The sequence below is a fragment of the Molothrus ater genome, chromosome W (assembly GCF_012460135.2).
Source record: "Molothrus ater isolate BHLD 08-10-18 breed brown headed cowbird chromosome W, BPBGC_Mater_1.1, whole genome shotgun sequence".
In the NCBI taxonomy this organism is placed as follows: domain Eukaryota; kingdom Metazoa; phylum Chordata; class Aves; order Passeriformes; family Icteridae; genus Molothrus; species Molothrus ater.
This window is the reverse complement of record NC_050510.2, coordinates 4,075,908-4,101,777: the sequence shown is the minus strand read 5'-3', so window position 1 is coordinate 4,101,777 and position 25,870 is coordinate 4,075,908. Positions and strand designations below refer to the sequence as shown.

The 25,870-nt window shown below is 39.3% G+C and overlaps 1 protein-coding gene and 1 long non-coding RNA gene across 4 annotated transcripts in view; one reads left to right on the top strand and one right to left on the bottom strand.

Annotated features, from left to right (window-relative positions):
* Positions 1-778: 778 nt before the first annotated feature.
* Positions 779-25,870, bottom strand: part of LOC118701532 (microtubule-associated protein 1B-like) — a 143,646-nt gene continuing 118,554 nt past the window's right edge. For 2 of the 3 annotated variants that reach the window (XM_036406188.2, XM_036406189.2), the window contains 4 exons: positions 20,931-21,071; positions 10,573-16,771; positions 5,966-6,204; positions 779-5,270 (listed from right to left, as the gene is read on the bottom strand). In XM_036406188.2, the coding sequence (XP_036262081.1) occupies positions 5,115-5,270; positions 5,966-6,204; positions 10,573-16,771; positions 20,931-21,071 (6,735 nt within the window). In that variant the 3' untranslated portion in view covers positions 779-5,114. Of the gene's footprint in view, positions 5,271-5,965; positions 6,205-10,572; positions 16,772-18,146; positions 19,408-20,930; positions 21,072-25,870 lie in introns of those variants that run through there. The other variant, XM_036406190.1, reaches the window with a different exon arrangement.
* On the top strand, positions 7,565-25,370 carry LOC118701533 (uncharacterized). Its single transcript, XR_004982544.1, has 2 exons — positions 7,565-7,867; positions 24,805-25,370. It is a non-coding gene; the product is annotated as an uncharacterized LOC118701533 (long non-coding RNA).

Below are 25,870 nucleotides of genomic sequence, written 5' to 3'. Positions count from 1 at the left end.
TGGCTGTGCCCATGTCCCATCAGCTGCTATCTCAGCCTCCTGGTGGGTGTCTCGGCTCCCCCAAGTTTCCCTGATTCAGGAAATTCCCCTGTGGACTGCATTAGAGTAGTCTGTTGTGGATCATGCCAGCACGGGAGCTGCTTGCCTCAGTGATGTGGTTTTATATGGTGTCATCTCTGATAGAGCCCCTTGAATGTGCACTGTGTGAATCGACATATACAGGTAACTAAGGCAACCACCAAACCACAGCTGAAATGCAAAGAGTAGATTTATTTCATTACCTTGCTAACAATGCCTGGTAGCAGACACATGGGGACACAGGCTCAGTTCATCCTAGTGAAGGGCAGGCAGGGGCAGGGGGGCCTGCTGCCTGCCCCAGTATATCAAAAGGCTTTGCCCACCCACAGATTATTACAAGGCTGTGCTTTTATGAAATCTCTGTCTCTCCCAGCAGGAGGCTCAAAGCATGTCTGTGAGAGTGTGTTGACTTTCCACAGGAATTCTAAGGAATTCTACTTCTCAAAACAGGCAAAGGATGAACAACACTAGGCATAAGAAATTGAGTTTGGTAATGTTAAAATGGTAATGTTTTACATCACAAGAGATAAAACTAATTTTTAGAATTTATTTTTCAGTTTCTAAATAAAGATTAGTGCTTATATAGCATTTAAATAGTCATTGAACTTTTGAGAAAAAGCCCAAATAGTAGGTAATCATGACTGAAGGAAAGGGAAAACTTATAAGTACTTACATACACAACAACAAGAAAGGTCAATACTGCTTTACTACTTTTTTATTTTATTGTGGAACTGTGTTTTTTCTTTTACATCAAATATGCTCAATGGAAGAGGGGACATTGCACACAAATATAATAAAAGCATTGCATATTACTTTCACTGAAAACTAATTTTCTACATTAGATATGACTGGATAGAAGTGATGCAGAATTATGACATAATGTCATACATAGCTGCAGACTGACACAAACACCATTCAGAACAAGAGAGGAGGTATGTGAGGTGCTTCTCAGCCAGCAACAAGACTATTTCTTTCCATGGTTTGGAAGATGATGACTACATGCAAATGCGTGAAAGCATGTTTCAGATTTCCTCTTTTACAATTGTGATTTCACCCCAGTCCTGCAGATTTAGCTCTGCCATCTGGACCTCCTAGATTTTCTAGAGCAGAGCTGGGTTTTTTCTCCTTTTTTTGTTTCAGAATTTTTATGCCATTGTTTTATCTAGTTACTTTTTCTTTTTAGATTTTTTTTGTAAATTCACATTAGATTTTTTTTTTAATTTTAAACGAACTTACTATTTCTCTCAAAACATCATAGCGAGAACCTTTTGCAACAGATGAACAAAGAGAAGCATATGACAGAAATATCCTATATGCACAGTAAGTGTTCTTTGGAGATGATTTTCTTGTGGTAGGATGGATTGAAAATTCAAATTAAAAAATTGATTCAATCTTAGTAAATGAGTACCAGAACTCTCCTAAAATGCATAACCTATTGTAGACAATTAAAAAAACCAATTCATATATGCAGTTAGCTCCACTCACCAGAGTATGCAAGATAATAAAAAAAATAAAAAATTAATTTTATGAAAGATGGCATGAAAATTAGACATCAACGAAGTCAGGCCCACCACAGGACTTTGAAAAGGCATGAAAGAGAGGCCCTGTCTACGTTCAGGAGTGGGGTGTAACCTCTAAAATAATTCTTCATTGAATTTTATGAAGCAGTATAGTAATAGCATGAAGATCATGACTGGGGATTCTGTTATGGGTAATACCATCATTTAAAAGGTGTGTCCTATTGAATCTTTATAATTAATCAATAAGAAACCATGCTTCTAGAAATCTATGCTGATCAACAGTACTCATCATTAATGTACATGCAACATTTTTCTGTTTCTAAACTAATTGTGTAGTCATTAGTACAGTTAGATTAGTTCCACAGGCAGGAAAGACATAAAGGCAAGAGCAGCTAATGGAGTTCATTGCTGTGTTACACCCAGGCATGATTAACATTTAAAAGGGAATGGATGGAATAGGCATTACAATACCTCAGAATAGTAAGACTGGGTTTTTATTATTATTGTAAAAGAAAAACATAAATAAATATTTTAAGAACAGCTGTAACTGCTTAATTATTATTTTTAAAGTAAAATAAATGCTTGACCCATCACAAACTTACTTGGAGAGATTTAAGGCTTGATTCTTATTTTATTTACAGTAGGACCTAATGACTGTAACTTCCCTGATTGTAGTGAAATTGCTCTTGATTCACAAGAATAAGTGGCATAAGTGAGATTAGACTCAGGACCATTGCTGTACTTAGATTTTCTACCAAAGGAGAGGTACAAACCATTTCAGATATTATCAGAAAAACAGTTCCCACCCACTTAAAAAGTTTGAAATCTGACCTGTATAAGAATGTAGACAAAGCAGAATTGTAAAAATTGTACAATTATGTGGATGTGACAGTTTAGAAACAGATAGCTTTCCCAGGCATCATCCTGGGGAAAGCTGTGAGAACACTCAGAGAAAAGATTTAAAATAATTCTTATCTTAGTCTCTGCACCTGGTGTTTGTGAACATGTGGAATACTTGTACGTGATGTTTATGGAAAGAAGGTGTTGTTCCTAATTAACCAATGGTGTGAGGGGTGTTGTTAAGAACCAATCAGGTTCTGGGTGAACGATCCTGCCTACAAAATATGTGAAGTTCCTAATAAAGCTTGCTTTATGCCTCCTGAGCATAAAGTCAATGTTGCTTTCCTTCAGCCGTTCCTAACTCAACGGCAACACAATTATTCTTCCAAACATTTTGCCTATAACTTGGAAGACTATGTATTACAAAAGCCATTTTAAGTGAATGACCCCAGCCAACATGCTTGTTTTCACAATACATTTTCATCTGCTTTTTCTGCCATAGTCATTTTGAGTGAAGTTCTTCACAACTTAAAAGGTATAGCAATAAATAAAACAGCATTGTTAGAGATACCTAAAATGAAGAAGCCATTAAAAATAAATCAAAAACCTCAACAATGGACAAACAGTAATTCACAGCTTTAAATAGGCCTCAGGAACCCACATATAAAGGGCCCTAAAGCAATACTAAAAAAACCCTCATAAAAATTAGGAGTGTAAACACATACCTATTAAACAAAAATATCCTAACAATGTAAAATTAAAACAAATTTTAAGTAAAGAAAATAAAATGAGGTCATAGTTCACTACATTGTGAAGCTTAATACCAGCCATAATGGTGAATCATACAGATCAGCACATATTTTCATTTTGGAGGCCTTTACACCTTCTATAAATTCAGATTTGCAAACATTCTACAGTGTAACAAGACTTTTTAATTGGGATAACTTCTGAGACTAAAAAGTTCAAACTGTCTTAAATTACATAACTGTTCTACATGCTGTTCTGCTGCAAGCAGTCTAAAGAAGGAAGGGAAGGGAGAAAGGAAGAGACAGAAGGAGGAAAGGGACTTAGCTTATCATTTATTCTATCTTTTTTCAAGATCTTGGGGGCATTGAACATATAGATTACACTCTTGTAAATATTAGTCAATCAGCATTTCAAATCCCATTTTCTGTCATCATCAATAGGTTAATTTTTCCACCAGGGACCTCCTTCCTCCCTGCTTCCAAAAAGGCAGTGACTATTTTCAACAAATCTTACCTCAATATCCATTCTCACTAGAACTTTAAACAACATTAATTTATCTTGCAAGACTACTAAAAAAATTGCCTTGGCCTGAAAAAAATTTCTTTGAATTTTCCTTTAAATGAAAACTTTTGTTAAAAACCTATTAAAAGTTCATGCAGCACTTCAAAAAAGTTTTCTGTATGTTTTTACCCATATATGCTTTTAAATTAAACAAATAAGGTAAGACAGAGGAAGATTGAATACTGTACAGACTCACAGATAATCTTCTTCATAATCCTGAATATTTTACCAAGTTTTGCAACTCCAATAGTGAAGACCACTTCAATCTTGCTTCCACAGTACAAAAGAAGCTTTCAAAACAAAATGCTCATCTTGCCTTGTTGAGCTGTCCTGGTGCATCAATGAATTGTTCGCCAAACTAACATATGTACTTCATAGCACCAAGCTGTTTGATCAGTCAGATAGGTTTCTAGTATACACTTCATGCACACTCACACTTCTTTACTGGTTCAACTATGATCCTACACAGATGTTTTACAAATTTGCTGTGTCAACATTAAAAAAAAAGTGCATCAAGTTTCTTTGTACATTCAAGTCACTTTCTAAGGCAAATTGTCTACTGTATGTACTCCCAACTGCTTTGGTATTTTTAGTTAATTGACAGTGGACATGGGTGTTTAGGCATGTGTACTAGTCAGTTCTGACTGGAGTGAGTGGATTTTTGCTGGGAGCATGCCTTAGATCAACAATTTTGCATGTTGAAGTAAAGGTTTTAGAATTCACAATGAGGTTCAGACTACATGCATATTTGGCCTATGATTGTTATGGGATGTCAGTATGCAGGGTTCAAATTAAAGTGGAAAGCTGCTAATGAGCATTTAGGTTATATGACACTTCCTAGCCACATTCTTCTTATTTTGCAGCTAACTTAATTCTGTAAAGTAAGGACCTCCTTTGCAATAGCTCAGATTTATACACATTTCAAACCTCCTTTTCATGTGAGTGCATAAACTACAGTAAGCGATACAGCTGTTGCCATGAGATTACTGGAGATCTAATTATTTATTACTTTCACCTCCTACACTTTTCTCTCTTTTTCTCTCTTTGTAATTCTTTAGAGGTCAAATGCCCCTACCTGGCATAAGTCACTTGGAGTTGCTAGTACATGGTTTTCAAACATTCAGTGAAGATGAAACTGGATCTGTATTTTCACAGTAATTTTGACCCTATTATGGGAATGCTGTTATTTCCCTTAGCAATGAGCAAAGACTAAAAAATCTTTGTGACTTGCATCACTGTGATAGGATATAGCATTTTGCAGGTATACAGTTCAGCAGCTGAAATAGATGGGTTAAACTTTTAGAAAAGGTGTTTTCAAACTGAAGGATTTCTGGACAAAAATTAATCTTGCAGTGCATGGTTTGGTTCTTACAGTTCAATCTTGCATGCGGGAAAAGATTCATCTTGCATAACAACAGTGCTGCTGCTTGCCAAAACCATAATGTTGAGATCCTGCTGTTTCTCATGGGTGTCTTGGTACCATTCTCTCATCACTTCCGAGTCATGGGTTGGGATTAAGGTCACCTGCAACACAAAAGAGAATTCCTGAGGAATGGACAACAGAAGCAACTGATAAGAAAAATGTCTTTTTAAGAAGTCCTAGCCAACAATTATGATTCTCTTTTGGAAAGAGTGGATCGGATAAAAGAAAATAAATAAATATGTAGATAACATAAAATGACTGAGAAGAAGCAGTTTATCAAAACGAAACCTTGGTTCTCTAAGGTACTGAAGTGCAACTTTCCAGAGAAGCAGCAGTCTATAGTCTGCACTGATAGCTCTTCAGATTATGGCCAAATATTTTGTTTACTTATTTATCATGTTGGAAAGGCACATGAAGTTTCCATGTGTACACGTTGATGGTATAAACCATTAAACACTCACTTTTCTTTCCTACTTAAAACCTGCAAGGTTTCTAAACTTGGATCATATATGGTATAGCAACAAGATCAAAAAGACAAATGGCCCTTTAAACCAGTTCCCAACTGTTTTATTCTCCAGAGACACGTCAGAAGGGTCAGAAATGGAGAAGCATTTGAGCATGGTGCAGCTCTGTTCCTCACTTGGGTGTCCTCTCACATCACTTGTGAAAGAAGGCATCCAAGCTGGGAACTCCAGTCTCCAGCAGCTGCTGCTCACTCCAGAGGCACTCTGGCTTCCTGTAGTTGCTTTCCAGAGAAAATTACATTTCCAGGTAGAAATACTAGTGAAGAGCCTACCTGCATATTACTGTCCCACTGAGCCTTGCCCTCCAGCAGGGAGTCCAGAACAGCCCTGCTTGGCTCCTCAGCTGCAGAATCATTCCCGCTCACCACATAGTAGGATGACCGCACCCTCTTGAAAAACTCAACATCAACATTCTTTCTATTGCTATGGTTGGGAATGTACACCAGATCCAAATACATTGGAGGTCCTGGAGGCACTGCTGTAGATTTTGATGACTTACTATTCCCAGCTCCTTTGGAAATCAAACAAAAAAAGAACATATCACAGGCTTGTTAAAACATGCATTTGTTAATTACCACTATAACTGCTGAGATTATATTCTTACAATTGCTTGTCTTAGTTAAACATTACATAGCTACAATTGTACTTCTATGTCCCCTGAAACACTTATGCCATTACCCTCCTACATCTAACATGTTCCAACTTTGTTGCATGCCAATTGCAATTGGACTGGGAGGAAAAAAAATGGAATAAAAAAACCTAACTATATAATACAATAAAACCTCACTACCATATAATCAACATTTGACCAAACCTTTCCCAGTAATATACTATTATCCAACAATTACTATGCAGGGCTGTGATTACTGAATTACCATTCAATAAATGGTAGTTTTATTTTCCGATTTAAGAAGTACAACTTTTTGAAAGTTTCAGGTATGCATGATTATAAAAGCTAGGGTCACACAGGGAGCAATGCAGAAGTGGTCCTGAGATTTGGGGTATCAGCACATACCAAGACATAGTAGCTGTTGATATGTTCAAACTGTCTTACAGGTGCATCAGGGAGATACTACATGAGAGAAGAAAGAGGGGCAAAGTGGAACGTGGAAGAAAAGAGAAACTTCTTAAAGCAATTACTGCAGGAAACTGAGAACAAATGTTTGTTTGCCTGGTGGTTCCTTATTTGCATATACAAACTAGCCACTTATCACAAAAAGTAGAGGGAAGCATGTTTTTCTGCTATACATAGCATAGTATCTGTTCTAAGAAGTCAAAAATAGCTGCTTTTGCTGCACACCGGATCATGGTGTGAACTGACAATCAGGATTCAACCAGTAATTTCATCTAGATGATCACCATTTATGTTTTATTGATCTCTTCATGATGTTACAGAGGATAAAGTTTGGTGTGCTGGTTTTGCAATAATTGATTTGTGGTGAAGAGGGAAAAAAGTCAGCCACAGAAGTGATTTTTTTGTGAGGAGCTGCTATCAGCTTCCTCTGTGCCTGGCGAAACCAATCGCTGGCTAGCTCTGATAATTAGCACAGTGCTAAGCCAATTAGAAAAAAGCTGATAATGTCTGCATGATAACATATTTAGGAATGAAAACCCGCTGGAAGCTGTCTTGCTCCCTGCTCTCAAAAGAGGGGTGGGGGGGCAGGCTGGGGCCCCTTCCCAGAGGGGGCCGCTGGACATCATCCCAGTGTGGTTGTTGGGTCATGTTGCTGGGGGCCATCTCGGTGCTGCGAACAACCATGCAGCTGGGGCGGTGCCACACGGCTGTGGTTGTCTCAGCATGGCTTGCAATGGACTTTATTTACTTAGCTGTTTTTAACCAGCCATGCTGTGGACAGAAAGACAAAAGCGGCTGCAGCAGTTTTTCTTTTTTGGGCGTCCCTCATGAAGAAAAGGTGCGGAGTGGAGCCAGCAGCTGGCACGGCTTGCACAGTGCCAGCAGAGACCACATGACCAATAGAGAGAGAAGCACGGCTAGCAATTCCCCAATTGCAGAGCCTGGACAAGATTAGCCTTTCAGCACTGCAGAACTCTATAAAAATGGTTTCAATTGATAGAACTTGAGAACAAATGAACCTACGAACACTCATTCTCTCCCGAGTCCGAGAAAAGGAAAAAGTGAAGACACGTGAGGAGAACAATATGGCGACACTAAGGTCAGTACAAAAGAGGGGGGGAGGAGGACGTGCTCTGAGCATTGGAGCTGAGATTCTTCTGTAAGCCATGGTGAGGATTACAATACAACAAACTGTTTCTCTGTAATTCATGAAGTGCATGGGGACGATGCATCATTCACCTGCAGCCCATGAGAAAAAGGCACTGGTGCTGGAGTATGTGGATGCTGAAAAGCTGTGATCGGGTGAAAGGCTTGAACAGAGAGAAAGAAAACCCTTGCTTTAAGAAATAGAAGAAGACCCTTGTTTTTATACTAGAACAACTCATCCTTTAAAACTGCACCTCATAAGCTAAACAGCCCACAAAAAGCAGTTGTGGGAAGACTGCAAGCTGTGGGAGGGACTTCACATTGCAAGCAGGTTCTGGGCGGACTCTTAGCCGTGAAAATTAAAACCACGTTGGAAAAGTTCACAGATAATTGTTTCCTGTAGGAAAGACCCCATGGCATAACAAAAGAGACTCCTCTCCCTAAGTAAACCGATGAAAAATTTTTAGAAGTGACAAACTAACTGAAAACTCCATGTTTTGTCTCCCTGCACTGTGGGTGAGAAAGAAAGAAGGGCTGAGGGGAGGAAAAAGGTGTTCTAAGAGTTTATTTTTAATTTTCATTATTCTCTTTTAATTCTGTTAATAAAATTTTCTTTATACCTTTTAAAGTTTTAAGCCTGTTTTGCCCTTAAAGTGTTTTTCTCCAAATCCTTATCTCACCCCATGAATTTTCTTTTCCCCTCCTCTGCTTAACTATAGCAGAAGAAAATAAATAAATAATTTTTTTAGGTGCACTGACATTTAGCCAGCATCAACCCATCGCATTTGGTAAACTAAATTATCTGAACAATGTACTCTATTTAGGATTACATATTGAAAATACACGAAAGTCCAATACAATTGTCTAGAAGGACATTCATCACAGGGTAATATGTCAAATAAGCATCATAACATGATAAGATTTTCTGAATTAGAGAGTTTTTAACTACTGGGTATATTAAAAAAAACTTTTATCTTTTATCATAAAAATTCTGTGATACATATTTCTGAATTGTATATGCTAAGATTGCATAATTTATTAGACATTACACTTAAATGTCATTATCAAATAGACCCTTGTATTCAGTGCTAGAATATACTTTAGAAGCATGCCTCAAGGAAGAAGAATCTAATATAAAACTGAAGTGCTGGAGAAATGTACAGCATGAGGAACTGCACTGCTGCTTTGAAAAACATCTACTAGGAGCGACATGCAAATAATTGTGTAAGAAAGGAATAGTGGACCACTTAAAATGATGAAGCTACAGAGACCTGAATGCTGGTTTGCTTGTACTGAATCCTATACTTGTTCCTTGTAAAAAGTTTTCAATTAAACATCAGTCCTGAAATCAGCAAAATCCAAGTATCCCCAAAACACTCTAACAAGATGTGCCAGAAACAAAAAGCTAGCACGTATCCTTTGGTAATCTAATTCATATTTTATTACTACTTGGAATACACAACAGTAATTCAAAATTGCATTAGTTTTCTGGATATTTAGTCATCACTGATGGCATAAAACTTTAACTGTGTATTGGTTCTGGCTGAGCTGTAATTCATTTTTCCATAGCAGCCCGCACAGTGTTGTGCTTTGCATTTGCAGCTAGAAAGATGTTGACAACATACCAGTGTTTTGGCTGCTGCTGAGCAGCACTGGCACAAGGTCAGCGCTAACATTCCCTCCCCCCCATCAAGGAGCTGGAAGTGGGCAAGATCCTGGGAGGGGACACAACTAGGATAGCTGACTCAAACTGACCAAAGGGATATTCCATATCATCTGACAACAGCTCAGATAAAAAAGCTAAGGGAGAGAGGAGGAACAGGGGGCCATTGGTTATTCTACAATGTTTGCCTTCCAGAGCAACTGCTGTATGAGCTGAAGCCCTGCTTCCTGGAAAGTGACTGAACATCATTTGCTGATGGGAAGCAGAAAATAAACTCTTTTTTTCTCTTTGCTTGTGCGTGCGCAAACTTTCGCTTTCACTTTAGTAAACTGCCTTATCTAAACATACGAGTTGTTTTCCATCTGTTTTTCTCTCCCCTGTCCAGCTGGGAAGGGGAGTGGCAGAGCAGCTTGGTGGGCACCTGGTGTCCAGCCAAGGTCAACTGATCACAACTGGATTATGTGATGTACATGCTCAGCTCATTAAAAGTGCTCTTACTGCTATTATAATTTTTTTTAATTACTATTTTTAAAATCATTCAAGCAAAGTAATAAAAGCATCCAATGTCTGATTGTACCTATGCCTCTCACAATATTGAATTGCATTACTTTATGTTAAGAATATTATGCCTATCTGATTTTTACTATAAATAAAGTAATTTAGTTCACTACTGATTTAATTTCACCTACAGAAGTGGTACTTTTAATTCTAATAGTTGGTTAACAATTTAGACAGTATTAAGTTTTTTATATTTGATGTACCCTCTCTAATTCTTTGCATCTTAGCAAACTGACACATCAGATTTATCAGACTGCAAAATTTAATTTAGTGAATTTCATTCATTTAAATGTAGCTATAATATGCCAAATTTATATTTAAAACATGAACTTTCCTTGGGGGTTTGCTTCCAACCACATTGTCAGCTGATGTAAAGGCAACCTAACTTCACTGCAACAACAAAGAAAATCTTAACATTAGGGAACTCCTGTCTTTACCTGTGGTTGCAGTCTTTGCTGACTTGTATGTTGTTGTATTTGCTGCATTCTTGGTGTCCTTATCTTTCTCTTCCACTCGAGACTTTACTTCTGGATTAGAGATATTTTTGGTTGCTTTCTCCACAGACTCCTTTTTTTGAGAAACTATTTTTGAATTTTTGTCCAAAGATTCCTTTACAGCTGGTTTTGGTGAAGCCGCTTGTTTTGATTTACCATCACTTCTTTTAAAAGCAGAAGACAACTTGGTCTTAGTACCCTGCTTTTTTGTCTTTGTCTTTTCTTTGAGGTCTTTATTCAAAGGTTTACCCAAATTCTGATCAGTGGGCAAAATCTCTGGATCAACCATGGAGATGTCAGGGTGCCTAGGGGAAGGACTGTGATCCTGCATTGGGGCAGGTGGTGGGTCAATTTGTTTGTATGTAATTGTCTTGTCTGTCAGAATGGTTTCTGACTCATCTTCAGAATCGATGTTAGCATCTGCAGTGATGGAAGGGCATTCCTCAGTCTCAGGGGGAACATCTGAATCAGTCTGAGATGGGGCAGACTCACTCATGGATGTGGGAGGGGTTTCATCACACTGCCACTCTTGCTGCTTTCCCCCAGAAGGTGGCTGAGCTCTCATAGATTGAGTTAATGGTTTCTTTTTATATTGAGACTGTTCCTCACTTGCAAACCACTCAAGAGGATTTGGGTTGATAAATGACGGTGAAAGTTCAGTTTTAGGATGTTTATATTCACAGGAGGACACAAGGCACAAGTCAACATCTTGACAGGATTCTGCTAAAGATTTTTCTGGAGTAAAATGTGCACTTGCTTCATAGGAATAGCTAGTAGCTTTGGATGACCTGGTGGTTTTCCCAGTTGTCTCAAATGAGAAATCTGTAGCTTCAGGTGAGTTGGTGGCTTTCCCTGTTGTCTCATAGGAGTAATCCATAGCATCAGGTGATCTGGTAGCTTTCCCAATTATCTCATAGGAATAATCTGTGACTCCTGGTGACCACATGGTTTTCTCTGTCACCTCATAGGAATAATCTGTGAACTGAGGTGATCTAGATGTTGAAACTGCCTCATAGGAGTAGCTAATATCCTCTGGTAACCCAACAGTTTTCTCTGAGACCTTGTAAGAATAACTAGGTTCTTCTGGTGACCTGCTGCTTTTCTCTAAATCTTCTTTTTCTGGGCTGATTAAAGGTTCTGGACTGTGTTTTGTTAGGGGTTCTTGGTAACTAAATGCTTTGACAGAGGACACTTGCAAAGATAATGAAGATGTGTGAGTAGCTGACACAGCTTCTGTGATTGCAGGAGGTGAATCTGGAAAACTAGGAGAGTACAGAGAAGATTCCCTTGGAGTTAATGGAGACAGGTCAGACTTTGGTGAAAGCTTTTCTCCTAGGCTCTGCATCTTTTGTGAAGTGAAAGAAGAATGTAGTGACATATGTCTGGGTGGAACAACACCTGAAAAGGTTTCTTCTGGCAGTGGTGAAGTTAACTGGGAATGTGTATGAGCTGATGAAGTTGAGGATGAAGCTTCAATTTGAGAAACTGAAATAATTTCTGAAATATCCTTCTCCTGAGAGTAAGATGACTGCTCCACAGGGGAAGTCTTCCATGCAAAAATAGGCTCCTGTATATCTGAAGGGCTATAATCTACTTCTGTCAGTCCATTTTCAGATATATGGTATATACTAGTGCCTACAGTAGGATAGTCTGGAGATTGCCTACTAAAGTCCATTGTTAAAGACTGCTCAGAGGACTCATGACCAAATTCTACTGACATAGTTGACTGCTCAGGAGATCTGTGATTGTGCACTGGGCTTCTTGATTTTGTAGTTTTAGGTGAGAAATCTGGTGGAGAAATTGACATGGGTCTTGGGCATTCTTCTTTAGATGGAGACATGTCTGTTTCCTGAAACATTGTTGGTGTTTGTACAACTGACACTGAAAGGGAATCATCAACTTCAGTAGAGTGGGGGGATCCAACCTCAGCATGCAAAGAAGGAGATACATCATCAGTATTTGGTTCTGGAAATGAACTAGTAGCAACAGATGCTGTAGAGACAGAAGCTACTCCTCCTATATGAGAATAGGTATCTTCTGCTACAACTTCATCAACTGGAGTTGCAGATGTGTCAGAAACAGTGCCTTCTGAAATTGACATTTTGGTGTCTTCCTTTAAGAAACCAAACTGACCGATATCTATTTGAGTTGGTGAGAGATCACCTGCTAACTTCCGCTGATCCAAGACCAGTGAATACTGAGAGCTGCTGGGTATTGTATCATCCATTTTCATTTCTAGACTGAAACCTTCCTTAATTACCATAAACTCCATATTTTTTTCACCTTGTTTTTCTTGGAAAAGGCTCACAGAGCTGGCTTCAGAAGCTGGGTTCATCTGAACAGGTGATTTTTTTTTTTCAGGTTTCCCCTCAGAAGGATTTCCATAATCTTTGGTGGGAGACTTTACATAAACACTCAAAAATGCATCATAAGTGGCCTCTGAACCTATCAGTGGTGGACTCCATAGAGGCGAGAGAACCTTTTCAATAGGAGATTCTGAATCTGGCACAGGCTTATCCATAGGGCTAATTCTGGGTTTGGCAGACTCATCTTTGTCTTCACTGAGTTCAAAGATAACAGGAACTTCTGTTGTCTTTTCACTGGTTTCAGAGGGAAGCTGACTGGATTTTTCATCAGTGGGAGATTGATAATAAGGCGTGTGGCCAGCACTACCAGCAGCAGACTGTGAGGGAGATGCTACTTCTAATGTTTTATCTTCAGGGCTTGCACAGTGCTCTTTGGCAACTTCTTGATGTACATCAGACAATGTAGCCATGGGGACAGGCTCAGCCAAGACTTTGATCTCATTGGGAGCAAGTGAAAAGTTCACACTGTGTTGACTCAGTAGTGTTTTGGCAACAGGTGATAAAGGGGACAAACTCATAGCTGGGCTCTTGGCTGGACTGTGTTTTCCACCATCTTCTGGATAGGGTTCTTTGATTTCTAATTTGTCAGTGCCTTGTATTTCACTTCCTTTTTGACAATATACATCTTGGAATGCAGATTTACAGAATTTGTCTTCCTCTAATGAAGGTGGTGAGATGGTAGAAGCTGAGGCATTATAATCTTTACCTTCTGTGGCCTCTGTTTTGGATCCCTCTGATAATCCATTAAAAGCATCTGGAAGTGGAGAAAGTTTAGGTCTAGCAAATTCTTGAGAGTACAATGCAGTCTCATACTTGGTAATGTACATATACTCTTGAGAAGGTGACTCACTTTCCTCGTTGATAGTTTCATCACTCATGACATCCCGGGGCATAGACATTTCATCCATTTGAGTTGGTTCACTGGCTATTTTGATGGTAGACTGTGTATAACCTGAAGTAGCTGTGAATTCCTCAGGTGGATTTTCTCTATCTTCTTCATCAGAAACAGCGGCTTCATTTTCTGAGCCACCAGGTAATGTTTCTTCATGGACAGAAGAAGCCAGTTCAACTGCTGGAGACTGAGGCTCTGAGTGTTTTGTTGGTATAAGTAAGCCATATTTATCTTCAACTTCACCAGCTTCTGCAGCTTTGTCTACTATAGCCATCACACAATCTTCTTCAGCTTTTATTTTTCCAGTCTCCTCTTCATCTTTAATGCCTTTTGCTTTGTCTTCCTTGTCTTCTTCAGTCTCTTCAGTTTCTGCCTTTTCCACTGCTTCTTCCCCATCTTCCTCAGCCTGTTTATCTGATGCCTCATCATCTGCCTTTTCAATATATTTTTCAGCTTTAATATCAGCCATTATTTCTTCTGAACTCTCTTGCATTTTTCTTGCTTTCTTCATATATGGTTTTGTAGTGACCAGTTGTGTCTTTACCTCCTCATCTTCACCTCGCTCTTCAGCTTCCTCTGTCTCTGCCTTTTCCTCATAATTTCCTCCTTCATATGATTCTTCCAAGACAGTTCCCTCATCTTCAAACTTTGCATGGTCATCAACCCTGTGCTTTTCTACTGGTTCCAATTCCTCAGGTGTTTGTTCACACTCACCCTCTGCCTCTGTGGTAATTATGCCTTCATCAGAGGACTCAGCAGGTCCTTCATGATCTAATTTTTCTTTTTGGACTTCAAAGGTCTCTTTTTGTTCTATGCCAGTGAGTCTTAGTTCATCCTCTATGAGTGCAACTTGAAGTTTCGTTTCTTTTATTGTTTCATCTTCTTCAGCTTTTAATTCCTCAAAATCCTTTGTTAAATCCTCTGGTGAAGACATAAGGGATCTCTCAACTTGAAGTTCTTTTCCACTAGCTGCAATTTCTGCAGCTGCTACAGTTGTGGTAGTGGCTCCAACTGTTGCAAGGGCAGTTTGAACTCCACTGACTTTAATCTCTTTCTTGACAGTCTTAATTTTTACTTTTTCCTTTGGCTTTTCAGCAGATATAGCTTCTTTTTTAGTAGGTTCCTCCTTCTTTTGTGGTTTAGTCTTTGCTGCTGGCTTTTTTACTTCAGTTGAAGCAGCAGATGTCTTTGTTTCTTTAGGAACCTTCTTGAGGTCTTTTTTTTTTATTCCTTTTTCTTCCTTCTTAATTTCCTTCTCTTCTTTTTTACCTTCTTTTTTAACTTCCTTAGGTGGAGCTTCTTTCTTGACTTCCTTCTTAGTTTCCTTCTCTTCCTTTTTCACCTCTTTTTTAACTTCTTGCTTGATCTCTTCTTTTTTGTGTTTTTCTTCTTTTTTGATGGGTGTTTTCTCCTCCTTTTTAGAAACCTCTTCCTTTGGTTTTTCTTTTTCTTTTTTCTTTTCTTCGGGTTTTGCTTTGACTTCCTTTTTCACTGGCTTGTCCTTTGCCACTTTTGCTTTTACATCTGTAGCTTGTTTTTCAGGAGTTTCAGATTTTTGCTCTTCTTTACTTTTAACATCTTTTTCTGCCACTATGGGTTTGGTCTCCCCTTTTGCTGGTTTCTCTTTTTCAACTGAAACTTTTTCTTTGCTTTCCAATTTCTGAAGCTTTTCCGGTGCTGGACTAGGTTTTGCAGGCTCCAGTGTTTCTTCTTTAGATTCCTTTCTGACAGGCTTGCTTGGTGTCTTTGCAGCAGGCTTCAGACTCTCCTTGCTGTCTGTTTGCTGTTTCAACTTTGCTTGTTTCACAGCTGGACTAGCAATGTTTCCAGTTAGGTCTTTTTGTGTAACCACTGGTTGTTTAAGAAAGTCTAAGTGTTTGAGCTTTTCTAGTCCTTCTAGAATATTATATTGTGTGCTGTTTCCAGGAAACAGAACTCGGATTATTTTTTCTACAGGATTAGCTGGATGCCACACAATGAGGGATGAGACAGAGGTGAAACAGGATAATGGAATGTCTAGTTCTTGGCCATTTGGTAGCAGGAATTCAGCTTTATCTTTGCTAGTACCACTCCACTGCTGCATAAAATATTGCATCTCTTTGCTGTTTTTGATAGGATTAAGCACATACATCTCAAGTTTGCCAACTCCCATTTTCTGAAATAAAATGATAGGGTCAGTGGTATTTCCTATGTTTCTGAAAAGAGGTTCTGGTTTCATAGACAATTTATTTAAATACTGGAGAGTAAACCAAGCTTCTTCTACACTCCTATTTACTCTAAAGTTAGGATCCAGGTTCTTAAAGTTCTCAGGTATATTAAGGAATACAACACCTAAATCAGGTGAGATCAGATTTTTCATCCAATCACTGTTGGTAGTAGACCCTTGGGACTGTTCCTCTTCTAATTCAGCTATCTTTCGCTGAAGCATGCTATTGATTCCTGGCAGGTTATCATCTCCAATGTGAGTGAGTAGAATGGAATCTACCCTGTCCAAGTGCCGGATAAGTTTCCAAAAGCAAGATTTTCTTTCAGATCCTCCATTGATAAGCATGTTGAATCCGTTCACTGCAAACAAGGCAGAGTCACCTCTTCCACCTGGGAAAATATAACAGCAGGGATTGGAGAGTTTCAAGAAGCCTCCTGAAGTTGGAGGTTCCAAAATGTCAAAGGGTGATGGCACTTCTACTGATTCTGACAGATACTCAGTGAATTCAGAGAGTCCTTCCATTTTGGGCAATATGGAAGCTGAGTTGAGCTTAATGTTAATAAAGTCTTGAAGGTTGTGTCTGTCAAGGTTAGAATTTTTCCATTCTCCTTCCTCAGGGCAGAAAAGAGTTAAGTTGGCTTTGTTGGCAGGGTGTGTGGTGCTCAATAATTCACCAATCTAAGGTTGTAAAACAAAACCACAAGATGCATGTAAATTCCTTTTTTAATTACAATTAATATCAGAACATAATAGTTCCTGAACAGATAAAACCTTTTTCATTTCCTTCTGCACTGTTGAGTACCCATCCTAGAAGTTAAAGGAACCAGTTATCACAATTAGTTTTCTACTGTATTTTTTAAAATACAAAGGATCAACTTATGAGGAAATGTCCCTTCCTCGCTATCTAAAGGGGGAAAGTACCTCAATGTTCTCCCCTGCCTCCTCTACCCTTTATAGGAGAACAGTACAAGTTTTAATTTAGGGGGATGAGGACTATGAAGCTAATGTTGCCAGAGCTGCCACTATCTCGGCTATTGGCTCACAAGTCTCCCTGCTGCCCCTGTCCATTCAGAAGAGCCAGAAAAATATCTAAGGGAAACAGCACATCCTCTTAACAGGCAGAAAGAATAACTGCAGCCCAGAGGAGACTAGCATCCTCCTGGAGCAACTGCCTTACGCATTCCCTCCTTACACAGCATGTATTTCACAACACCACAGTTCTTTCTGCAGATTGGCTCCTGACTCCCAGACTGCAGGACAGTTTTCCAGAACACTAAGAAATTATTTATTCAATCAAAAATGCAAAAAGTTGCAAGTTTTGTATTTGTGAGATTGTGAGGCAAATATATTTATATATGTTTTATTTTTCTGGTTTTGGCTGGGATAGAGCTAATTTTTTTCATATTAGCTAATATAGAGCTGTGTTTTGGATTTGTGCTAAAAAAAAGTGTTGATAACGCAGGGATGTTTTAGCTGTTGCTGAGCAGGGCTTATATAGAATCAAGGCCTTTTCTGCTTCTCATATCACACCATCAATGAGTAGTCTGTGGGTGCACAAGAAGTTGGGAGGAGACACAGCTGGGGCAGCTGACTCCAAGTGACCAAAGGGACATTCCATACCATATATCATGCTCAGCATATAAAGCTAGGGAAGGAAAGAGGAATGGGAGGATGTTTGGAGTGATGGCATTTGTGTTTCCAAGTCACCATTACTCATGATAGATCCCTGCTTTCTTGGAAATGGCTGAACACCTGCCTGCTAATGGGAAGCAGTGAACTAATTCTTTATTTTGCTTTGCCTATTAAATTGTCTTCATCTCAACCCATGAGTTCTCGCATTTTCCCCCTCTGACTGTCTCACCAATCCTACTGTGAGGGAAATGAGCAAGCCACTATGTGGGGCTTAGTTGCCAGCTGGGGTTAAGCTATGACAAATATATATATAAATACATATATAATATTATGCAATATATATTTATAATGCTTTATATATATAGTTTTATAAATAAAAAAATATAAATTCAGTGATAAAGAAAGAGCCAGAAAAAAAGTGTTATGGTTAAAAACAATCTTGTCATTATTTTTATTTTCAACTCATGGATCACAAAAGTGAAAATCTAGAATAACTCCATTAATTTTGACAGTGTTTGAAAATATGTTTCCTAGTTTAGGCCAGGACAGGGCTAATTTTTTACAGTAGTCAGGAGGGGGAATGGCCAGATCCCAGTGTTATTCAATACCACCTCATGTCATTGCTAGGGATGGGGGAAAGGGACTGTCTCTGGCTTCAGAGGAGGAGGGTGACCTTTTTTTGGTCAGGAGAAAAATGTGGTCAGGAAGAGTCAGTCAGTATTTGTCAAAGTTTTCTATGTAAATAGTTTCTTTGTTTTACAGCTTTTATTATTAATATTCTTGCTGTTACTGTTAGTTTTCTTATCTTATTGCTGTTTCCAGTATATTATTCTTTTCTCAACCCATGATCTTTGCCTTTTGTGCTTTCAGTGGGGGTGGAGGGGTAGAGCGTGGCATCTGGTTTGGGAGAGTCTTGGTGGGGGCACTAAATTGGGGAGTACCATTCCTAAACCACAACATGCTAGTACTAACATGATTTACTGAAATAAAGGCATAGAAAACAAAACATTCTATGCCATAGTATGAAGAGCTATTGCTCTATTCCAGTCTGAACTAAAAACCAATATTTGGTGTTTCCATATTAGTACACAAACATGAAAAGGTATGATATACTTTTTATGTTCTTCCAATTCCACAGACACATTTGACTTTTTTTTTAACAGGAAAATAGGTCAAATGTAGCTCATTTCTGTTTTATTTGCACTTAACAAAGAGATCACCAAATTATATAAACTATAGAATTAATTCAGACATAAAATTCAATGCAAAATATACCCACATGGTATCATGCAAAATACCCCAACCTTCTTTGCAGACACTCAATTACTAGTTCAAGCTATAGGAGTAGCTTTCATAAAGATAATATCAATTAGAATGCAGCTGAATAATTTGAAAGTCTTGGACTACAAACTGAATCAGAAGAAATGGATATATAAAAAAAGATGCTTGATTGCAGCAGATCTCTGTGGTCCTCTGTGTGTCTTGCTTCCTTTCTTTGTGTTACATAATTTATTTTCAGCACTTACCAATAATAAAATGCAACAAAGATAATGGCTGTAATTGAAAGAAAAATGATCATACCAATAACTAAATCAAGCAGAAAATACATGTTTTCTATCTTTGTTGCATTGAAACCATTTGATTTGAGTATAAATCTCACTCCTATGTCACACATGGCTCTTCTGTAAAAAAGCAAAGCAGAAAAAAAGGAAGTGAAACTTGTCTCAACCAGCATGCCCAGATCCCTTTCTGCAGGGCTGCTCTCCAGCCACTCATCTCACAATCTATACTCATGTCTGGCATTGCTCCATCCCAGGTGCAAAATCCAGCAATTGGACTTGTTAAATTTCATTGCCCAATGCTCTGATCTATGTAGATCCCTCTGCAAGGCCTCTTGTTCCTCAAGAGAGTCAACAGCACCTCCCAGTTTGGTATCATCAGCAAATTTGCTAATGGTGCATTTAACTCCTGCATTGAGATCATTGATAAATATATTGAACAGAATTGGCCCTAGAACTGAACCCTAAGGAACACCATTAGAGACTGGTCACCAGTCAGATATAGCCCCATTCACTACAATCCTTTGAGCCATGCCCTTCAGCCAGTTCTTCACCCAGTTCACCATAAGCCCACTCATCCCATAGCTGGGCAACTTTTCCAGAAGGATGCTGTGAGGGACAGTATCAAAAGTCTTACTAAAATCCAGAAAAACTACATCCATCACCTTCCCATCATCCACTACATCCTTCTACAATAAGGTCTACAACCACTCTGGGCAACATGTTTCAATGTTTCACCACCCTCATTATAAAAAAAATTATTTCTTATATCTAATCTAAATCAACCCTCTTTTAGTTTAAAACCAGTATTTCTTGTCCTATTTCAACAGGCCCTGCTAAAAAGTCTGTTCCCAAATGGATAGAACAAGGTCACACTGGAACTCATGCAAACTTTTGTCAGTGCTGAACTTTCAAAATTCACTCCACTGAAATGCTCCTATTTAATTTTGGGAACTAAATACCTAGGGATGAAGCCATACAGATTATTTAAATATATACTTTACACAGCAGCCAAATTAAGTGTGACAGCTTGTTTACTACAGGTTCCTGCCCTACAGGGACATTTAGACAATACATTAAGCAAAACAGCAAAATCACAAGTCATGAAAGAAACAGCATTGAATATTGGTATATTTCATTATTATATTTTTCTTCTGTAAATCCCACAAGATTTAGATTTCACTATCAAAATGTTAAGCACTACAGTAAAGAAGCCAAACAGGTAGGAGGTGCAAAAAACTAGAGCCATTCCAACAGATAGTCTGTCTTATTTCATGTTATTTATTACTAACTCCCATCAGGCAAGAACCTGCTGTCAAATTCAACTGCTTTGTATGTGCACCTTAGATAAACAAGCTGTATATTTTAAACACAACACTGTCTCCTTCCATTGTCAAAATGTTCCTTGGTTTTCTCTTTCTTGAAATTACAATTTAATTCCCCCAAATTAAAATGTAATTCCTTTATAAAGCAATTTACATCAAAACTGAAGTAAATTGAATGTCTTTAAAGAAAGCCCATAATAAAGAGTAAAAAGCATCAGCATTAGTTAGTTAATGCTAATTCTAACAAGAGGGCCAATTTTAGTCTCTTAAAAACCTGTGCCATCACATGACAATATATGGAAAACACTTTTCTGAACACACCTCTTGATCTGTGAAGATTTCCATAAAATTATTGAAGGAGAAGGTCCCTGACTGAAGAATGAGTTCTCCTGTGTTTTCAAAGCACTGTCCAGTTAGTACAAGGAGCTTGTGTCTTGCAGCATCTGTAATCATTAAGCGCACCTAAAGAGGAGAGAAACACATCAGTAATGGGAGTTATCATGTGTTTGTACATTCCTCTGGGAACATAAGGTTTACCTCATTTAATTTAAAGCATATTTTGCACCAAAGCCTCCATAAGACTGTCAAAACATTTTCAAGTTATGGAGTTTTTTTATTGTCTGGAGCTTGATGATGGCCCAAATAGAGTTGAGTGTTTATGGGTAAGAACCAGGAGAAAGGCAATCAAGGCAGATATCCTGGTGGGAGTCTGTTATAGACCACCCAACTGGGATGAAGAGGTAGATGAAATATTCTATAAGCAACTGGGAGAAGTCTCACAAATGCTAGCCTTCGTTCTCCTGGGGGACTTCAATTTACCAGATATCCGCTGGAAATACAATACAGCAGAGACAGAACAGCCTAGGAGATTCTTGGAGTGTGTGGAAGAAAACTTGCTGACACAGCTGGTGAGGGAGCCAACTAGGGAAGGCACCTCCCTGGACTTGCTGTTTGTGAACAGAGAAGGACTGGTGGGTGATGTGACAGTTGGAGGCTATCTTGGGTATAGTGATCATGAAATTATTGAGTTTTCAATTCTTAGAGAAATAAGGAGGGGTGTCGGCAGAACTGCCACCTGGGACTTCTGGAGGGCAGACTTTGGCCTGTTAAGGAGACTGGTTGAGAGAGTTCCTTGGGGGGCAGTCCTGAAGAGCAAAAGAGGCCAAGAAGGCTGGAAGTCTCTCTCACCTTTTTGCTACCATTATTATTATTAAATTATATTTTTTTTCAATTATTAAATTGTTTTTATCTGAACCCATGATTATTTTTCTTTTCCTGATTGTCCTCCCCATACCACCAGAGTGGGGGGAGACTTATGAGTGGCTGCATGGTACTTAGTGGCCAGTTGGGGTAAAACCATGGCAAGCGAAAAAGAGAAAGGAAATAAAAGTAAAGACACAAGGGAAAATAGAGTAAGGAGCAGAAGAAAACAAAATTTGAATGAAAAAGTATATATTCCTTCCATAACTCTTGTTGAATTTTAATAACACTGTATCAGGACACCCTTGGGCAACTGTATCCCACATGCTAATATATCAGACTGTTTTTGGAAGGCCAAATTTCTTTTCCCAATGTACAGCATTGATTGTCATTCTGTTACAAAAATGTCACTAAAAAGCAACAGCCTTAAATCACACAAAGAAGTTGCATATTTACTGTCATTCTGTTAAATTCCCTACAAAGTTAAAGGATGTTTCTGTTTCACCATAATTATAATCAAGCACTCAGATACAGTCACATGTACTATTTACATCTCATGATACCACTAACTATGGACACAATAACTTTTTTAAGTGTACCATCCCAAGATGTTTTTCAAAACAGTAATAAATTATGTAGATGCCTGATGGCTCAAAGGAACATGCAATGGAGAAATATACTTCTGCATTTTGAAACAACTGTTAAATATTTTAAACTAGAGCTTTGTTATTTTATTTTACCCTCACTATAGCTATTAATAATCCCTATTTCCCTCCAGAGGGAGATTTACTTGCATGCTAAGAAAAATCCATATATTCAGTAAACTTCTGTACTGTTCAGTAAACTTTTTGCAAATGTGATGGGTTGACCTTCAGTGGCCTCACCAAGCCTTTTTATGACATATTGTATGTAGTGTCCTATGACTTCATACTCTTGTAAAAAGTCACTCTCCAGTTTTCTTGTAGGTTCCCTTTAGATATCAAAAGGCTACTATAAGGAGCCTTCTCTTCTCCATGCTGAGCAGTCCCAATTATCTCAGCCCATCTCCATTGGTGAGGTGCTCCAGCCCTCTCATCTTCATGGTCCTCCTCTGGACTCTCTCCAACAGGCTGATGCCCTTACTGTGCTGAGGACTCCAGAGCTGAATGCAGTACTCTAGGTTAGGTAGGGTCTCTCGAGAACAGAGCAGAAGGGGAGAATCGCCTCCTTGAATCTGCTGGTAATGCTTTTTTCATGCAGCCCAAGATATAGGTGGCTTTCTCAGCTGCAAGTGCGCATTCTCAGGTCACGTCAAGCTTCTTGTCAATCAACAACCCCAAGTCCACATCAGCTCAGCCTATATTATTCTTGGGATTGCCCTGACCCAGGTCCAGGACCTTGCTCTTGGTGTCATTGAACTTCATAAGGTTTGCACGTACCCACCTCTCAGGCCTGTCAAGGTCCCTCTGGGTGGCATCCCATCCTACTGGCATTTCTGGATGGCCCTTCTCTGGACTCACTCCAGCAGGTCTACATCTATTTTATGTTGGGAGCTCCAGAACTGGATGCAGTTCTCCAGGTGGGATCTCACGAGAGTGGAGCAGAGGGACAGGATCACCTCCTTTGACCTTCTGGTCATGCTTCTTTTCATACAGCCCAGAACATGGTTAGCTTTCTGGGCTGCAAGTGCACATTGCCTGTTCATTTCCAGCCTCTCATCTACCAGCACCCCCAAATCCTTCTTGGTGGGGCTGCTCTCAATCCATTCATCCCTTAGCTTGTATTGATACCAGGAGTTGCCCCTACCCAGGTACAGAACCTTGCACTTGGCCTTATTAAACCGCATAAGATTCCCATGGGCCCACATCTCAATCCTGCCCAGGTCCCTCTGAATGGCATCCTGTCCTTCAGGTTTGGCAACCACACGACTCAGCTTGGTGTCATCTGCAAAGTTGCTGAGGGGGCACTTAATCCCACTGTCTATGTCATTGATGAAGATATTAAATAGCACTGGTCCCAATACAGATCCCTGAGGAACACCACTTGTCACCAGTATCCATGGGGACATTAAGCTGTTGACCACTACCCTCTGGATGTGACCATTCAACCAACTCCTCATCCACTGAACAGCCCACCCATCAAATCCATATCTCCAATTCAGAGAGAAAGATGTTGTGAGGGATTGTATCAAAAGCTTTACAGAAGTCCAGATGGATGGCATCCGTAGCCTTTTCTGTTGTCCACTGATGCAGTCACTCCATTATAGAAGGCCACAAGATTGGTCAGGCAGGACTTGCTCTTGGTGAAGCTGTGCTGGCTGTCTCAAATCACCTCCCTGTCCTACATGTGTCTTAGCATAGCTTCTAGGAGGATCTGTTCCACAATCTTCCCAGGCACAAAGATGAGGTTTGTAGTCCCTGGGGTCTTCCTTTCTACTCTTTTTAAGATGGGTGCGATTTTTCCTTTATCTTGTTCACCTGACTGCCATGACTTTTCAAATATCATGGAGAGTGGTCTGGCCACTACATCAGTCAATCCCCTCAGGACTCTGGAATGCATCTCATCAGATCCCATAGATTCATATATGTTCAAGTTCCTTAGGCTATCACAGACCTAATGTTCTCTTACAGTGGCAGGGACTTTGCTCCTTCAGTCCCCATATTGTAATCCATCCACTTGAGACGTGTAGGAATAGAGACTGCAGTTTGGGGCAGCTGACCTGAACTGGCCAAACGAATATTCCATAACATAGAACATCATGCTCAGTATATAAACTGGGGGGAGTTGGCCAGGAGGGGACTAACTGGGCATTGGTCAACAGATTATGAGCTACTGTAATGTGCATAACTTCTTTCTCTTGGGTTTTATTATTCTCCCTCTATCCTTTTCATTACTCTTATTATTGTTACTATTATTTTATTATTATTTTATTATTTTATTGCATTTTATTATGTTTTGATTATGAAACTGTTTTTATAGGTTTACTTTTTTTTTTTTTGATTCTCTTTTTCCCCAGTGTGGAGTGAGTGAGTGGCTGCATGCGTCAAGACTTAAAGAATGCAGTGAAATGTCTCAAAACACTGTCAAAGAAGGAAATTCCCAAAAGATAAGCCACCAAAACAGGCACAGCTGGCAAACAGGGAGGTGTTAATTTCCGGCCTAAATGGAGGAGAATGTTTGGAATTCAGACACTAAACAAAATTGTAGTGTAGAAACTTGTGATAAGCGCAGATGTCAAGAAAAGGAAGATGCCAGGCCTGGCGAGGCAGACGTGGGTAACCTATTTAGACAAAAATTCCTACCATGGCAAACTGTGAGAAAGAAAGTCCTTGTACACATGCCAGCCCAGGTTGTGGGAACACCATCTATGCTCTGTGGATACCTGGGACTTGGACTGTATAAGTGGCACCTCCAGAAGAAAACCAGTGGACCCCCACCACTGAGAAGACCAGAAGAGGAAAAGCCAGCAGGATGATGCAGGGACCCACATGGTGGTGGCTATCTCTCTACTTAATCTGTCTCTTTCTCTCTTCCTCCCCCTGCCCCCCCCCCTTTATCGTTAAATAAAATCCATACTATTTACTTTGGCATATGGTCACATTTGTACCTTAATTTGGGTGGAGGCATCTTTTAATAATTGGATCCTAACAACCTGGTACTTAATTGCTGCTGGGGTCAAACCATGAAAGTTTCTTCCTGTTTGTGTTTGATATCACTTCACGTTGGTAAATAAGTAGAATTTTTGACAAAGTACTGCAAGCAGAGTGTGTTGGTTTTGCATTGCCTGGTTCTTGGTATTGGGTGACGGCCAGAGAGGTGGCTTCTGTGAGAAGATACTAGAAGCTTCCACCACATCCGGCAGAGCCAATCCCTGATGGCTCTGAGGGTGGACATGCCACTGGCCAAGGGTGGGCCAATTAGAGATAGTGGTAACGCCTCTGTGATAACATATTTAAGAAGAAAGAAAAACAAAATAATTGGGCAGTTTTAATTCCAGCCAGAGAAGAGCAGAGTGAGAACACGTGAGAAAAACAACTATGTAGACACCAAGGTCAGTGAAAATGGAAGGGGAGGAGGTGCTC